Genomic DNA, 17,355 nt, shown 5'->3' on the forward strand with positions numbered 1-17,355 from the left:
GACTAAGTGCATTGAACATCCTATCAATTGTGTGCCTGTAATGACCTGACAATTTAAAATGTCCCTGCTTTCACAGAGCTTGTCCTCACAAGAAAGAAATGTGTACAAGGAGTACAACTCACAAGTAAGTCATCCGTGCTATTCTATTATGTCTTAGAGTGAGAGTTATCACAAACTCTCCCTGTAGTTGCTGGCAAATTAACATGTAAACAAACTGAGTGTTAATCTTAATCTCCTATTGTCTTCCTCAGAAAAGAAAAACCCCAGTGAAACCAGGAGGCACTGCAGCCAAAGTTAAGGCCAAGGTAACCAAGAAGTCGGTAAGTCCCAGCTCTGTTCAGTTTATCATTACCACTCTACTTTTACTACTCTGCTCTAAGTTAAACATCATTCATCTCTGACAATCAATCTTCCCCCAGGACACAGAGGACGAGGATGATGATGATGACGAGGAGGAAGAGAAGGAGGCTGCCTCATCAGATAACGATTCGTCCAGTGCAGAGGACAGTGAGGAGGAAGATGATGATGACGATGTTAGTTTTCAGACTTGTGTGAAATTCATCATTGCTGTTGGAAATTATAATGGTGCCCTTGACTGACATGACATGAGGCTAATGTTGTTGTGCGACACCTCTTGCAGAATGAGGAAGACGACGATGATGACGACGATGATGAGGAGGCGGAGGATAAAGAGAACAAGTCAGAGGGAAGTAGCAGCAGTGATTCAAGCTCAGTGGAGACGTCGGACTCTGATTCAGACTGAAACACTGGTCCGTTGTGACCCAAGAGAGACTGAGCAGCGCTGAGCCAAGAGTTCAGGGAGCGCTGCCACTGTGCCGGCCCTGCTTTCCTCACAACCCACCACCAGAGGGAGCCCCTGCCCCACCATGTCCATTTCTCACTCACTTTCTCTCTTCTGTGTTTCTTCATTGGTGTTCTGTATAAGGAGGGTGAAGACCCTACCACCACCACATCATGCCCTTCATCTGTTATTCCTCCAACCCTGCCTTGACCTGCTCCCCTGTCCAGCCCACACAACGCTGGGTTCAGGTGGGGACATTTGGCTTCCTTTCTATATTCTGTGGCTAATAGGTTTCTATTAGCTTTTTTTGGGTGACTGTTGATTTTGGCCCCATCCTGCTTTGTCAGTGTCTGTCAGATGCTAGAGGCCACGGTTACAAAGGGGGGAGCGGGGAGTTGTGAACAGGCCTCCTAGAGCCAAAGAACCTATTTGTCTGGGGGATTATTTTGGGGTGGGGGGTGCAGGGGACCAAATAATTGCACTCTTGAGAATGTTTCCTTTAGTCTTTTGTTCTTCAGCGCCTCTCAACTTTCTTCCTGCTCTCAATGTGTATGTTTTAATTATTAGGTTCTTAACGAGGTGGTATCTTCAGGAAAAATTAAGCCATTATGAATGTCTCTTGTTGTTGCTGGAAATTTAGTGGAGATGTATTCATCCACAGTTTTAGTTAGATTTGGATGCATTTAGAAAAATGGCTTTTACCTGTCTTCGACAGGTGTTCAAGTTCAAAGGTGACTGACAGTCTATTTATTTATGCTACATAGAAATGCGTCCAAGCTTTTTTGGGGGACAATTTCAAGGGTCTTTGTGGAGCAAGTCCAAGACAATTCTGTTTGACTCATGTTGGTTCTCATGTTGATTTTTCAGTTTAGATTTGTTCATCCACTGGCCTGTTGAACAGAATAAATAATGAATGTTTCTTAGTGGTATCAAAGGAATATATCGTTTATCGATTAAGAGTTTTTGCTTGCTACTCTTACAGAGTAGTTATTTTTGCCCAGACTGCAGATATGAGATTTAATTCCAAACAGTCTATGTTGTACAATTTAATATTGGTTTTGATTTCTTCCTTGAACCACTGTTTTACACTTCTATTTGATCTAAAGCTGATTTAATGAATTTGTTTTAATAATGTCGAGGGCTGTGGTCAGTTCCATTTGAAATCAGGGATAGATTGAAATGGATCCATTTAGTTCTTTTTAAATAAAATAAAATTGACCCCAACCCCGATATTCTTTTAGTCGAAGTATCCCAAAAAAGCTTTGCACTTAATGTAAGCCTGTCCCATACTTCCTGTGGTCAACAGTCAACTGTTCAGCCCCTTCATGTGTTTGTGTGAGAGCGACTGCATTGGTGTGTGCTGTCTGCATCCTGTGTTTGACTGTGGCTTCGAATATCTACCCTTCTCCATGTGTGTACTTCTCCACTCCCCAAGGATTCAAAAACATTTGCTTGGTGAGAGAATGGGCTAGACGGAGGTCCTAAAAATGTTTCTTACACTAGTCACATGCTTTTAAATCCTTGTGGGGCAGTGAACGAGTTTGCACTTAGGAGAGAAGAGTACAGAACCCGACTGCAACCTGTGAAGGATGTATGTGCCTGCGTGGTGTAGAAGGCACTTCTCATCCCATTACCACACAAACACCTTGATGTAGATTTTTTTAATGCCCTTTTCTCAAAATTATTGAAGCCGAGTCATGTGTTGTCCTGTTGGTTACCAGCGCAAGGACAGATGTGATAGATGACCCACTGGACAGGTTATGTCATAAGTTTAACTTGTTTCCAGGACAGTACAATGGGTTAACAATGGCCCCAGTTTTAAATGGGACTGAGTTAGTCCATTTCTAAATCTCATAATTGTTGACTGAATAACACCAGCATGGTGGGCTATATATGATTTGGTGAAGGGAATGTGGGAAATGTTATGGAGGGTGGCATACTGGATTCGGGAAAAGGGATTTGGGGAAAGGTGTTGCCAATGGGGATACAACATACTGTTGTATGGTATTTGTAAATATTGCTTTTTTGTATTGTGTGGAATTACTTTGATTTGTAGTTGGATTTATTTGGCCAAGTCTTGTCAGTGGCTTCATCTGAGGCGTGAGTCCATTGCTTGCAGGGGAAACGTTTTTTTGATTGTATTTGTCCGTTTTAGTTATTATCTCTCCCCATGTTGGTTTCTTTGTATAAATGACTAAATGAGAACGGCTTTACAGATTTGTACTGCTGATCATTTGACACATTTTTGATGTTTTTTATAGCGGAGGGTGTTATGTCCCTGCTATTTAAGCATTTGGCAAATAAACTTGGTCTTTAAAGTATACATATTGCATTCATTATTTTTTACAAATGGTTGTAGGTGATATGTGATGGATGTTGAAGCCAATTGCCTCCTGAAAATGGATAATGGACCACTTCAAATAATATGTTCGAAATGCCGACCAAACAATAGTGTCTTAAATAAATGGATAAATTAGAATTGTCAGATACTATACCCTAATCTATGATTTAGTTGTTTCGTGAGAACTAATCGATAAACGATAACCGTGATTATTTCACCTCTTCCCTTTCCGTCAATAACATAAATGGCCACTCGCGAGAGGGGGCGGATCCAGACATCCGATGTTTTTTCTATTTAATTATTGCATATCCAATTATAAATTAAATGTATGCACTTAAGTACAGTCACTTGAGTTGATTAGAAGTTAATTTCCTTTCTCTGCCATTTTTTCCCTACTTTAGGCCAAGTAAAACGGCACGGAGAACCTCGCTGATCGTTTAGTGAGGTCTGTTAGGAAGGAAAATGGCAGCCTCTTTTTACATTTTCTTATCATTTCCCTTTGACTCTGCTGGATCACATTTAAATGACTAGTTAATAGCTACAACAACATGTATCATCCTATCTAGATACAATGTAGCAAAATAATCTCTTGTCAATGTCCAGCTAAACTGTAACGGCTAACTGTTACATCATAGATTGGTCGTTGATGGTGAGTGCGAGCTGACCAGTATGATATTCTCTGTAAAGAAATCATTGAACGTACCCGTCTTAGTAAGATCATGTGCAATGAGCTGATTTGTTAGCTAGCTATGTTTTTGCTATCGGTAGCAGATATTAGGAAAATATTTGGTTTGCTAACTAGCTGTCTATCAGTTGTTACTGCGTTCTATCCTAGCTAATATCGAACGTTAGCGCTAGCTAGCACGTAGTAGCTAGCCGTGTCTCAATGCTCACTCTAGTCTCTAGACAATACAACTGTTCTGGCTGTACTTTCGTTTTTGTTCTGGTTCTGTCTTGTATTGTGTAGCCGCAACACCAAATTTACTAATTCAGTGAAATGTATTTGTTTCAACAGCTAACCAAAACAATATCAGGCAGTCACCTCTGCCAACTATTAGCGAAGAAGAGGTCTCAACTGAGTGTCGGTGCTCCTTTGTAAGTGTTGATTCAGTCTCACTCTGGGACTTTTGTTGGGTTTTGTCCAACAAATGGATAATCTCTTGTCTCATCACTTATTGTTTGAATGACAGAGTTATTTTAAATCACTAAATGTGTGTATTTCCTGTTTTCAGCTCTGTTGTCCCCCATATCTGTGCCATGTAGAAGGCAGTGATTCGCCCATAAACGTTTGCAAATGAAAATGGAGGATATGTCTCTGTCGGGCCTGGACAACACCAAGCTAGAGGTGAGTAGTGGACTACACTTTTACCATCCTATCATGTTTGGTGGTAGTTGTCCTGCTTTAAAACAGGAAGTTGCTCATGTAGTTTCCTTTCCTTTGTGAATCTGCTTTGTTTTTTGCTGCCCTCACAGGCCTTGGCTCAGGACATCTACTCGGACCTGGTGGAGGACGCCTGTTTGGGCTTGTGTTTCGAGGTGCATCGTGCTGTCAAACAGGGCTACTTCTTCCTGGATGACACGGACCAAGAAAGCATGAAGGACTTCGGTTAGGACCAGAGTGCTTTCTCCTGGGTCTGGTTATCTGGTTCATCTCTCTGCCTTTAATTTGTTAGTTTCTTTCATGCATGTTCTTGCCTTGCTCCGTAGAAATTGTTGACCAACCAGGAGTGGACATTTTCGGGCAAGTGTACAATCAGTGGAAGAACAAGGAGTGTGTGTGTCCCAACTGCAACCGGAGCATTGCTGCGTCCCGCTTTGCCCCTCATCTGGAGAAATGCCTGGGCATGGGGCGCAACAGCAGCCGCATCGCCAACCGCAGGTCAGCAAGGGGCACTGGACATGGACAGTGGGCACTACACTACAATGTGACATAGAAAACAAACCAATACATTCCTCAAGTGAATGGGCAATTCTGATCATTTTCTTGATATTGGTCTACAGAATAGCAAGCAGTAACAACATGAACAACAAATCGGAGAGTGATCAGGAAGACAATGATGACGTCAATGACAATGACTGGTCGTATGGCTCAGAAAAAAAAGGTGAGAATAAAACAAGTGTGAATCCCTGTCAGAATTTTTTTTTTTGTGGCTTTAGCTGAACAAGCACATCTATGCTTGTCTTACACCCATCTATTTTCCCTCTACAGCTAAGAAGAGAAAGTCAGATAAGGTATTTTTACATTCTTTGAAACAACATGTACCTTTGGTAAGTTTTGTTGCCGTGGGGATATTTATTCATGTTTTGTATGTTGTTTTTGTCCACATGTAATTGCAAGGGGGCCAATAGATAAAAAAATAAGGATTTCTGGTATCCCTCTGTCCATTCTGCTAGGGCCGGGATGATACCAGTATCGCGTTACTCGTTAGTATCGTGGCAAGGAAACTTCTTTAGGAAAACAGCCCCAATGTTGGAAGCAAACATCATTAAGCTGTTATCCAGTCACATTTATTTATTTTACAAGCTATAGTGCACATTTTACAAACAGCAGCTTTTTAAAGGACCAAATAGTTTGCTCTGCATTGTGTTTGAATTTTTCTCATGGAATTTTTTTTGCCATACTGATATTGTCCCAGCCCTAATTTTCTGCTTGCAAGGATGAGCATTTTATTTGTTTTTTACAAATTCAATTGGATCAAGGGGTGTGTGCTTCACTTTTCCTGTTGCATGCTTCGCTAGTTGTAGATCAGTGTGAATCTAAATTGACAGTTCTTCTCTTGTTGTGTATTATTTCCTTAGAATCCAAATTCACCCAGAAGATCAAAATCTGTAAAGCATAAAAATGGTGAGTATAACGTTACCTCTTAGAACCCAGGTGAAGTGACAAACTAGAAGCTGTGTGTCATTTACATTTCCTGAATACTGACTGCATAATGCATTTCCCATCTGGAATGTAAAGATTTTCCAATTGAAACACATGATTAGAATGCAATTTTTCTTTTTTAATCTTAGTGGCAATCAGCAGTTAAAACAATAACAAGGCATCGTCCTCGCCCCTTATTCTATAAAAAGCGGAGGGATTGTGCTAGAAGTTCTTTACCACTCAAATTAATAGAAAGAGCTATGGATGCAAGGACTCACCATTGTGATATCAAAGTTATAGTTTTGAGGCTGTATAGTGTTTTGTTAACAAACATTGGAGTACAACAAGTTCTGATGGGGTATGACAGTTTAAGTTCTATTCTTCAAGAATCAATGGGTACATATCATTAATTTATAAATCCTAAAATGGATGTAGCAACTGCAGATTGCCCCTTTTTTTTTAATGAAATTTGTCTATCAGTTCTCAATCAGCATTTATTTTACTGAAATTCACACTGATATTCATGCTAAATTGCATACATTTGTTTATATAATGCATTCTGATATACAGAATATTATATGTGTATGGTCTCATGGTGTTTTGTTTGTCAGGAATTAGAATGTGGGAATGTTCTAGAGTCCAGACTCTCTGTAGCCTTGAAATGGAAGTGTGTAGGTGAAGTCTAACATAGAGCTCACTCCTGAATACACCCAATTTATGGCCCTACTTTGTGTGTTTGTGTGCGTGAAAGTTTTAGAGTAGTTGGTTGAATGGTTGGGGATGTTTTACACTCTGGTCGTTTCAGCATTGCTGGGGCCAAAGCCTTGTTGCAGATCAGGAAGCTCCATGCGTGCTGTTGAGAGATGATGCATTTCCTCAGTGATCGGAAGGGGCTGATTACTGCCAGGCCAGCTCTATAATGCCCTCCCCCACAGCAATGTAGGGTCAAAGGTCAACTGGAGAAGAATCTGGGAAAGAACCCTGCCGTTTTAGGGATAGTATATCAGGAAAAGAGTGCCTGGAGTTTGAACTTTCGTTCCTAAGGAAATTAACACCCAGGGTGTCTCCAAAATCCTCTATTGAAAATGTTAATGTGGCCTTCTGGATTGTTCATGATAGATGGCCATTGAAGGAGTCTGCTGCTTAAATCCAGGTCAAATGCACAATGTTAGCAGAATACAGATGTAGTACAGTATGAAAAGGATCAGAAACTGCATTGAGGATAAGCAATTAAGATATAAGGCAAAGGCCGACTCTTCGTGCTCCACAATCTTCTGTTTGCTTGATGATTTTAATTTCACATGGATCATGGTGCAAAGCTAGTGAGCTGAGAATGACTTACAGGAAGCTGACAATTGTGTGCAATAAATCACAGTTCAGCCTCCAGTTTTCAGTTCTTTGTATGTAATATATCCAATTTATTTTCTGTATTGTGTTATATATGTTTAACTAGTTCAACACTTGAGTGAAAAAATCATGTCCGATGATAGTCTGGTCCCAGTAATGATAGACTACAGTCATGTCTCTAAAGCAGACCAGCTGCTTATCTTAGTTTCTCAGGTGACTCAACAAGTCCTCTGTGCATTATCCTATCCATTATCTACTTGACATATTCATGCTTTTGTTTGCATTTTTGTTTTTGTCGTTTTGTATCATGTCTTCATTGATTCTTGATTTCCTGATTGTCCATGTTTCTTTAAATGGAACTGAAATGAAACGGTGCTGCTATCTTCTATGGAGCATCAAGGATGTTCCTATGTAATAAATGACCTGAACTCAATCCACACCAGTTTGACCGACCTGTCATTTGTTGCTTTGGCCCTTAAAGTGCTGCTCAATTTCTATCACAGATTGATTAAACCATTGAAATATATTTTGCCTTATGCATAAATATACTTGCAATTGCAGCACGTACATAATAATCAATCATGTTCTCTTACCTCACTGGTCAATAGCTAGAGAGACCTTTGCTTCATCCCGTCATAAACTGTACATTTTACGTATGTTTTCTCAGACATAGGAATCAATTGTTTGTGACAGGTAATATTGTGGATATTGCACTAAATGTAATCACTGCTGTATTTCATGGTTGGTGGTGGTTGTGTGCATCATCTGTGTCTTTGGGAGTCAGTGGCAAGTAGACTGATAGATCATATGCTGTTCTCTTTTTCAGGGGAGCTTAGTAATAGTGTCAATGCAGATCCATACAAGGTAACCAGAATCCATTTTTCTGATGGTTCACACCTACATATCTATTAGTGTGTTGATGTCTGTTATCGTTCTCTCTCCCTCACTGCAGTACAACTATAACACTGGCATCAATTACGAAACTTTAGGCCCTGACGAACTGAGGTCTCTGTTAACAACAGTGAGTCATTTTCATTTATCCATTCTACCATCCATCCACAAGTCTAACTGTATATCAGATCATATCTAAAATCTCAAGACATTTATCAGCAGTGTGTATGACTGGCTTGTCTCTAACTACACTGCCCCCTGTCTGCAGCAATGTGGAGTGATCTCGGAGCACACCAAGAAGATGTGCACCAGGTAGGGATTACTCTGCACGCAGACACAGCTCATGCACCTCTTAATAGTCTTGTCATTTCAGCTACACGGAGTGCACACACATACCTTTATCACACAAACTCATGAATACTTTTTGTTTCTCAAGCGCTGGCACTAGATGTTAGCTTGAGTCAAAGTTGCTGATTATGATCATGATGAGCCATTCAGGGTTGTACTGTGCCAGACAGACATCTTCCTGGAAGTTTGATGTCAATGTCAGGACGTCCTGTGTCCATCCTCAGCCTGCCCCTTAGTATGGACCTTACCAGGTTCTCAGAGGTGTTTGTTAAACTAGCTAGTAAGGAAGGTCTTCTGTGACTTGAATGACGTGTGTTCCGGACAAGTGGTGAACCTGTGGCCCAACTCCATTATGGAGGCTGCCAACAGACACTCATGGTTACTGTTCTGCATGTTGTTTCTGTGAGACCTTTAACATGATCATTTTCATTGGTGTGTTGTGATCATGTGTAGTTGGGACTGATTTTTGGGGTACACAAGTGGCAACTCTATATGATTCTCAATTATTTTCCATTTCCTTTATAACATACAGTATTTAGATGATTGGGGTCAGTTATTGGCTAATTTTCTTTAAAGAAAATGTATACTGAACAGAAATATAAACTAAACATGTAAAGTGTTGGTCCCATTTTTTACGAGGTGAAATAAAATCTCTTAAATGTTCCATACGCACAAAAAGCTTATTGTGTGTATTAATGTGTTTACGTCCCTGTTAGTGGGCATTTCTCCTTTGCCAAGATAATCCATCCACCTGACAGGTGTGGCATATCAAGAAGCTGATTAAACAGCATGATCATTACACAGGTGCACCTTGTGCCGGGGACAATAAAAGATTAGTCACACAACACAATTCTACAGATGTCTCTAGTTTTGAGGGAGTGTGCAATTGCCAGAGAATTGAATGTTTATTTCTCTACAATAAGCTACCTCCCAACGTCATTTTAGAGAATTTGGCAGTACATCCAACCGGCCTCACAACCGCAGCCCAGGACCTCCACATCTGGCTTCTTCACCTGTGGGATAATCTGAGGAGGGGGGGGGTAGGTAATGAAAAGTATTTCTGTCTATAATAAAACCCTTTTGTGGGGAAAAAAACTCATTCTGGCTCCCCAGTGGGTGGACCTACAGTATGCCCACCCATGGCTGCTCCCCTGCCCAGTCATGTGAAATCCATAGATTAGGGCCTGATTTCCTACTATGAACTGTAACTCAGTAAAACCTTTGAAGTTGTTGCATGTTGCGTTTATATTTTTGTTCAGTATAATACCAAATTGTGTAAAATTAGTGAATCAATTCATATTTGATTGGACAACAGATATTTTCCAATTGGACTATGTAAGACCCTGATTGGACACTGCCTGCCTTACGTGGTGAGAGACTAACTGGACACTGTCAGTGAGCAAACATTAATCTCTAACCTCCAAACTCTGACACCTGACCCTTCATCTGATTGGTCACTGGCAGTGTCTTTCTGTCTCTCTCCCACTCTTGTCTCTGCCGTGGCCCTGGGTAGGCGGGGCCACTGTGCATTGTGGGCAGGTGTTTCTCAGGTGTTTGTAATGCCACGTTGTGTCCCTGCCAGGTCCCAGCGGTGCCCCCAGCACACGGACGAACAGAGGAGGGCCGTCAGGGTGTTCCTCCTGGGGCCGTCCGCGTGAGTGTGCCCCTCCCCCGCCCCTCAGACCTCCATTGGTTCTGACTGGTTTATTCCTAGAACTGATATATTCGACCTTGATTGGTACCTGTGGTGTCCCTAAATGTACAGGTGTTTGCTTGAGGAGTTGTATTGAATGACTATGTATTTATTGTGGATGTTTTGTGCCAGTTAGATGGACAGGCCTTATCATTGAGGGTGGACTATGTTAGTTTGCTACTGTATGAGCACTCATGGGGCCAACTGTATGGCCTGGATGTGTACTACAGTAGGTGTGCTGTATGGCAGATTGAATGGCTCCACCATGTGTACTGCTGCTGTCTCAGTGTCTGATCTGAGCGGCTGTTGTCTCTGTCAGGTCGTCTCTGCCCGATGCAGACACAATGGTGGAGAGTGACTGCTACGACGCCTCAGACGGACAGGTTCTCATGAGTCGCCTACAGTGGGACGGATCCTCAGACATCTCCCCCTCCGATTCAGGCTCCTCCAAAGCCAGTAAGAGAACCGAATTCAGGTCCACATTCTGTACGTTCATTACAGTGGAAGTCGGTCTCATCTCATCCACCGCTCTCGATCTCTCTCCCAGGCACCAACAACTCAGACTCTAAGAAGCCCAAGAAGAAGAAGAAGACGTCTCTTGGCCTAAACAGCACAGGAGGAGGAGGGGGCGGCAGTGGGAGTGGAGGGGGCAGCAGCTCCCAGAGTAGTCTAGTAGGCCTATCCAACAGAAAGAAGAAGCCCAAGCTTCCTGTTCCCCCTGCCCCCAGTATCTATGACAACCTAAACTAGGGTAGTCCCAGTCTGCCCCCCCCCCCACACCGTACCCAGGAAGGTGACTGGAGGGTGACATGGAATTCTGAACCGAGCTTCATCCACTCATCCAGCTCCCCAGCCTGTCAAGTCATGGTCTCATACCTAACAGAGGTACAGATACCAATGTCCTCTCAGTGGCAAAGATGATAACCCATTAACTCACATCCACTCACACACACATTAATATCAGCCCTGATTAGCCCAGGGGTTGTAACTTCTCTTTATTCATAACTGGACACAGCACCCCTTCATTTGAACGCCATTCTTATTTGTTTGTTGTTGAAGACAATATTTAGCAATTCCAGTTATAAAGAAACATGGGTCATTGATTGTTCACTTTAATTATGTTTTTGTTAATCAGTGATTTCGGCTTCAGACATGGACCAATCACACTCCGCTTTTTTGCACTCTGATCTGTTTTTTTCCTGAAAACAAAACATTGCTTTATTTTTGACTCTGTTTAGGAGGGGACTTGTAGACTAATTGCATCACCTTACGACTACAGCTTTGTTATTATGGTGGGGGATGTCAGTGACATCTTGTTGTTTCACCAGTATTGGGGTACTTGATGGTGGCTTTATCCGTACTAGCATTGTATTGCACAGTGGTGTATGTGTGGGTGCATGTGTGTATGAATGTTTGTTGTGTAAAGTTGACTGTTTTCCATGTTGTGGGCCTGTGTGTGTGATTTCATTTGTTTTCAGATTACTATGCATCTCTGAATGTGCCATTGTGGTTGAGTCAGTATATGTGTTATTTTGAATATTTAACTTTTTTGGTTTACATTGACTATGTCAAGTGAGAATCTGTATTTAATGTCTGCACTCAGTAAATTGTAAATGCAGATGTTGACATGTATCATGGAGTGAGCCAGTGCGTTTTTGTATACCGATACATGTGGTATGATGACCTATGTAAAATAATCATGATTTAATTGGATACTGTATACATACAGTTTCATGCTAAACAATGCTTCTTCCCTGTCTATCTTTACTGTTTCATACTCAGTCTGAAGTTTCTCCAACCTGCTTCTGCTGCAAATCATAATATCACTCTATACAAGTTGTAGATCTCGCATTGCTTCCTGTTGAATAATGCTATAGTATAGTGGAGTCAACCTGCTTTTTTCTCAATAATACTCTAGGTCAATCTGCATCACTTGACTTGCTTTCAAAGTCTGTCTCTGCTTATGTGCAGTGTCTATGCACTTGTAGGAATTCAAATCCGCCGCCACTTGTTGCATGGGATATTTCAAACTGTTATTCTTGCCCTTTTCAGTTTTACTCTAGCTAACGAGTTAAGTTTGATATATATATTGTTATTCATTCCTGTTTGAGAGGCCCACCAGACTATACTTGCTAGGGAGAATCTTATATACCCTGAGTTTTCATTTAGAACATTCAGCCAGTGATTAAGTATGACATCACTTTGATGTGCACTAAAAGAATCAACCTTCAAGTGAAAAAACACATTTTGGGTATGGCTGATTTCATTTGTCCCTCTTTACGGACAGGGTAAAGAATGGCCTGTATTACTAATGCTGCGTAACTGTTTATTTGTGTGTATCAGTGTGTCTCTGAACAATATGAGTGTGGACAAATGACGCAATAGAAAAAGTGTCTTCACAAAACAAAAACAACTTTTTTCATGCACGTGTGTGTGTGTGCCATGTGCAAATATGTCAATTGTATATTAATGTGATGCACAGCTAGGTTCTCTTTATATCCCAGTTCCCCATGTGTACAGAAGTTTCTTTGTCTGAGTAAAATGAAGTGTCATTCAGATTTATTGCGTTCTGTCATTTTGTCCAATATCTAACATACTCCCTCTTTACACAGGGACTGATTGGTTTGAATGTCTTTAAATCTGAATCACAGCACTGAAGCCAGAGGAAAACAATCGAACTTAAGGGATAAAGAGATTTTCCCTGTCATGTGTCACATTCCCCAACAGAAATCCTGATGTGTCCGATGCGGTTTTATCCCATTCATTCTATGTACAGTAAATACATATTTACAGTATTTTCTAAACCAAACATGTTGCTTATTTTCATGCATTAACTTATATGGTTTAAAATAACTAAGATATTAGCGTAAAGTAATTAAAGCAACAAAAATCCTTACAAACTGTTTTACCTTGCAATAAGGCAGTTGTTACAGTCCACAATAACTAAGGTGAAAGCTCATTCCCAAAGAACTGGAATGAAAGTAGAAATATAACCAGCACTCCATACATAGCGAGTGGTTTCAAAGTTGCTCTAGAGTCAAGTCTTTAGTTGTATAATCTTCATTTTGTTTCCGTTGCAAATGAGGAAATGAATTGCTCGTTCAAACACGTACTACAAAAAGACAAAACATTTCTGGAACGTTAACATGTATATAATGAAAAGAGTATGTATGTGGCCATGATGTGAAGAAATGCATTATCCTAGGTCTAGATTCAATCAGATCAAGTGTTAACCGGTGATAGCTGACACCCGCATAGCTGATTTTTGGCAGTGTAACTGCGTTGGAGCTGTCAAATCAGTGAGTGGCTGCTCTTCATCATTATCACGAAGCCACACCTGTCCTACTTGCATTAGAAGTTCAGAACGAGAAAGTGTAGGCTAGATAGAAATTACACTCAAATTGAAAATAATTAAAATAAAGATTTCTAATCAGCCTAATCGAGGTGTAGATTACATCTCACATTCCATTGTTCGAACTTGTAAACAAGGCTCCGTGGTATTCACTTAAAGCAAAGCACGGTTTTGACTGCTACAGTTTAACTGACGCTCATACACGACCACATAGATAAGTCAGATTTCAAAATTCCTAATAAGACACTTAGGTCATCACCTTTGTGCACAAAACATCCATTTAATTACTCAAATATTTGTAGCTGATGCCAACATTTTATATTCATCTGTCTGCCATGTTTTTGGATGACGTCTGCGCTGCTCCCTGTGCGCACTGAGTGCTAGTGTGCATGTGATGTTGGTCTGTATAAACCGGATTCAACCCGGATATAGACATGAATTTGCGTATGCGAACGTGAGTAGATAACCTTGAAAACAAAAGGCGGACATCTTGGACGCAGTCTCCAGTTCTTATTATACCTCAGTGGATTTGACAGCACTAACACAGTTCCACCTCCCACACAACTTCTATACGGATGTCGGCTAAAGCGGATCTGATTGAATAGAGACCCTAATTTCTGAGAGCAACCTAACACAGAACAGGCTATGTGAAGCCAAACTGGCCAGAAGATATTGCTGACAGTGGACAAAGCAGCCTGTGGTCCTGGGTGTGATGCTGATGGTTCTGCCCTATAAGGACCAACAGGAGCTGGACCCACTCAATGTTTTTCTGAGAAGCAAAATTACAGCTCAGTATTATCTCTGCTTCATACTAACAAACACACATTCCAGATAACTTGAATCTCTGCACATACAATCAATCTCACATTATGCTATTTGCTGGTGCATGCACAAACACAGCCACACCCACTCTAAGGATTCCAGTTGAGCTCTATGGTGTCTGAGGCAGAGGCCCCCTGACTCCATTCATCCTCCTGACACAGTTGTTATTCCTTCTCATTCTCCTGCCCAGATGAGGGACCTTCCATCCTGCCTCCTCTCCCGCTCACCGGCTGTGCATTCCAAAGATGAGGAAGCTGAAGAACACAGTGACTCCCACCAGGGAGATGGTAGCAGGGGCGGTGAAGAACTGACGGTAGTTGATGCGGAAGTACCAGACCACGGCTAACATCACCACAAACACAGGCACCACCAGGCTGCTGGTGCTCAGAGCCAGGCCTGCAGCCCTGATTCCCCCACTAGCCCCAGAGTGAGCTGCCTCCTCTGGGCTGGCCTCCCGCAGCACCTGGGACACGTGGCAGTGGATCACACTGTTGTGAGAGATGTTGAGGGAGAGCAGAGTCCGTTTGGGATCCTGAAGCAGCTGGCCCTGGTAGATCAACTTGATCTGACGCTCCCGCCCCGAGAAGTACTTACTAGAGGGGAGAAACAAATGTCTCTGTAAGACTGTATGGGAGAGATATGCATGTTCAATAAATCAAAAAAGAAGGTTAAACACAGAAAATGTATAATGAGAGCTGCCATAGCATACTGTAATGACCCTGGGTTTATAAGCGAGGAAATCGACTCTGCCGCACAAGCATGCTTTTGCGGCACAGTCGATATCACGCTGGACTTCCGGCTAGAAGGTCGAGGGTTCGAGATCTTCTCCCTGCTGTTTCATTACAATACTAACCTCTTCAGTAGACCCACTGTATCCTGGGGACTCAGGACTGCCACCTCTTCTGTGTCATTCAGGAACTTCAAACGAACCGTGATGCTGGTGCAGGAGACCACTGGGCTCAGCTTCTGAACCTTCTCTTCTTCCTCATAGTCATCCTCCATCATCTTCCTCATCATCATCAGGCTGGTATGTCTGAGGTTTCTTCCCCTGGATATTCAATAGCAGGTCAACTCCAGCCCCTGCAGTCCCCTCTCCTGTTCCCTCACCATCTTCCCTCTCAGACCCAGGCTCCCCCTCCTCTGGCTTGTTCTCCTGGGAGGGTGGAGGTGTTTGCTGCTCTGGAGTGTCTGCACTGGGTGGCCCTCCACTGTAACTGTCATGGCCCCCCAGCCCGATTAGGGAGGCGTGGGCCCCGACTGTAAGTATGGTGCTCAGGATGTGGTCTCCCCGATCTGCCACTTGCGTGGAGAGCCAAGCCAGGACCAAGGCCAAGACCAGGAGTAACACACCGCTTACTGCAGCCACCTCGCCTCCCATCCCATCCATTGTCAGTGCACACACCGCCATCTCTGTCCTTAGTGTCTGTGGTAAAGCAAAAAAGAGAAGTGAAAATAGTGCATAGATACATATGAGTAGAAAGCCTATGAGCAAAGACCTGTATTACAACTGTCAGGGACAGAGACCTGTATTACAACTGTCAGGGACAGAGACCTGTACTACAACTGTCAGGGACAGAGACCTGTACTACAACTGTCAGGGACAGAGACCTGTATTACAACTGTCAGGGACAGAGACCTGTATTACAACTGTCAGGGACAGAGACCTGTATTACAACTGTCAGGGACAGAGACCTGTATTACATCTGTCAGGGACAGAGACCTGTATTACATCTGTCAGGGACAGAGACCTGTATTACAACTGTCAGGGACAGAGACCTGTACTACAACTGTCAGGGACAGAGACCTGTACTACAACTGTCAGGGACAGAGACCTGTACTACAACTGTCAGGGACAGAGACCTGTACTACAACTGTCAGGGACAGAGACCTGTACTACAACTGTCAGGGACAGAGACCTGTACTACAACTGTCAGGGACAGAGACCTGTACTACAACTGTCAGGGACAGAGACCTGTATTACAACTGTCAGGGACAGAGACCTGTATTACAACTGTCAGGGACAGAGACCTGTATTACAACTGTCAGGGACAGAGACCTGTATTACAACTGTCAGGGACAGAGACCTGTATTACAACTGTCAGGGACAGAGGTGAAGTGCTACTTCAAAGCAACCGTCTATAGTTTCTAAAGTGATGGCCTGGCAATGTTGTCACAAAAGTTAGCTAGCAAACCGTAGCTAACCATCTAACTAATGTCAACCCAGTTAAAACACGTCACTAATGTGTTTACTACTACATTGTGCATCCGTTGGAGAACTAGCTAGATACAGAAGAAAAATGTTTTTCAATGTTTATGCTAACGTTAGAAGACATATTGGAGGTTAACTAGCTAGGTATTAGGTAAGCTAGCTAGCTAGTAATAGCAACAAGGACGACCTTCGTTTGCTAACTTCCACTAAATTGTCAAAATGCTTTCTATAGATGTTCTAATTAAATGCACACACCAGTTATATACGCATTTGAATATAAGAGGTGCGCTTACCTGCTATGTAGTCAAATCATGTTTGACGACATGCTACCATGCTAATTTAGCCACAGCCCCGATAATAAAACTGGAGTAGAGGGCCACATAAACACAGATGACGTTAAGCCACCAGCACGTAGGTCGGTTAGTGCTTTCAGGGATCCTTGGGACGTCCAACTATTGTGTAGCTGGCAAGCAAGGAAACAAATAATGGTATAAATCTAAAATACTAAAAAGTGGCTTCCTCTCCTCGCATTCTCTCTCCTTCATGTGCTGAAAATAGAGTACAGATGAAAGCAATAGTGTACCTGTGGTGGGTGGTTGCTTTCACCTGTGCAGATGAAGCAGCCTGGGAAGTAGTTAAGAGTCATACAGTCTGAGTTGTTGTCAATACATTCTGAGATGTCTTTTC

The 17,355-nt window shown here is 42.3% G+C and overlaps 3 protein-coding genes across 12 annotated transcripts in view; 2 read left to right on the forward strand and 1 right to left on the reverse strand.

The window, feature by feature from the left end:
- Positions 1–3,125, forward strand: part of LOC106606818 (nucleolar transcription factor 1) — a 33,136-nt gene extending 30,011 nt beyond the window's left edge. For both annotated transcript variants that reach the window (XM_045715384.1, XM_045715383.1), the window contains exons 19-22: positions 77–124; positions 252–320; positions 420–533; positions 641–3,125. In XM_045715384.1, the coding sequence (XP_045571340.1) occupies positions 77–124; positions 252–320; positions 420–533; positions 641–763 (354 nt within the window). In that variant the 3' untranslated portion in view covers positions 764–3,125. The remainder of the gene's footprint in view (positions 1–76; positions 125–251; positions 321–419; positions 534–640) is intronic.
- Positions 3,126–3,352: 227 nt separating this feature from the next.
- Positions 3,353–12,845, forward strand: at7l3 (Ataxin-7-like protein 3). Of its 9 annotated transcripts, none has more exons than XM_045714279.1 (14): positions 3,353–3,588; positions 4,159–4,238; positions 4,376–4,488; positions 4,617–4,749; positions 4,851–5,022; positions 5,145–5,245; positions 5,353–5,411; positions 5,943–5,988; positions 8,180–8,217; positions 8,306–8,374; positions 8,513–8,556; positions 10,175–10,246; positions 10,605–10,741; positions 10,833–12,843. In XM_045714279.1, exons 3-14 carry the CDS (start codon positions 4,438–4,440, stop codon positions 11,033–11,035), a joined length of 1,125 nt encoding a protein of 374 aa, XP_045570235.1. In that variant the 5' UTR covers positions 3,353–3,588; positions 4,159–4,238; positions 4,376–4,437; the 3' UTR covers positions 11,036–12,843.
- Positions 12,823–17,244, reverse strand: LOC106601657 (transmembrane and ubiquitin-like domain-containing protein 1). Its single transcript, XM_014194008.2, is given in 4 exon segments — positions 12,823–15,052; positions 15,313–15,459; positions 15,461–15,882; positions 16,962–17,244. Coding segments are annotated over 3 exon segments (924 nt in total). The 5' UTR covers positions 15,868–15,882; positions 16,962–17,244; the 3' UTR covers positions 12,823–14,682.
- Positions 17,245–17,355: the final 111 nt, after the last annotated feature.

Source organism: Salmo salar, chromosome ssa03 (assembly GCF_905237065.1).
Source record: "Salmo salar chromosome ssa03, Ssal_v3.1, whole genome shotgun sequence".
Taxonomy (NCBI): Eukaryota; Metazoa; Chordata; class Actinopteri; order Salmoniformes; family Salmonidae; genus Salmo; species Salmo salar.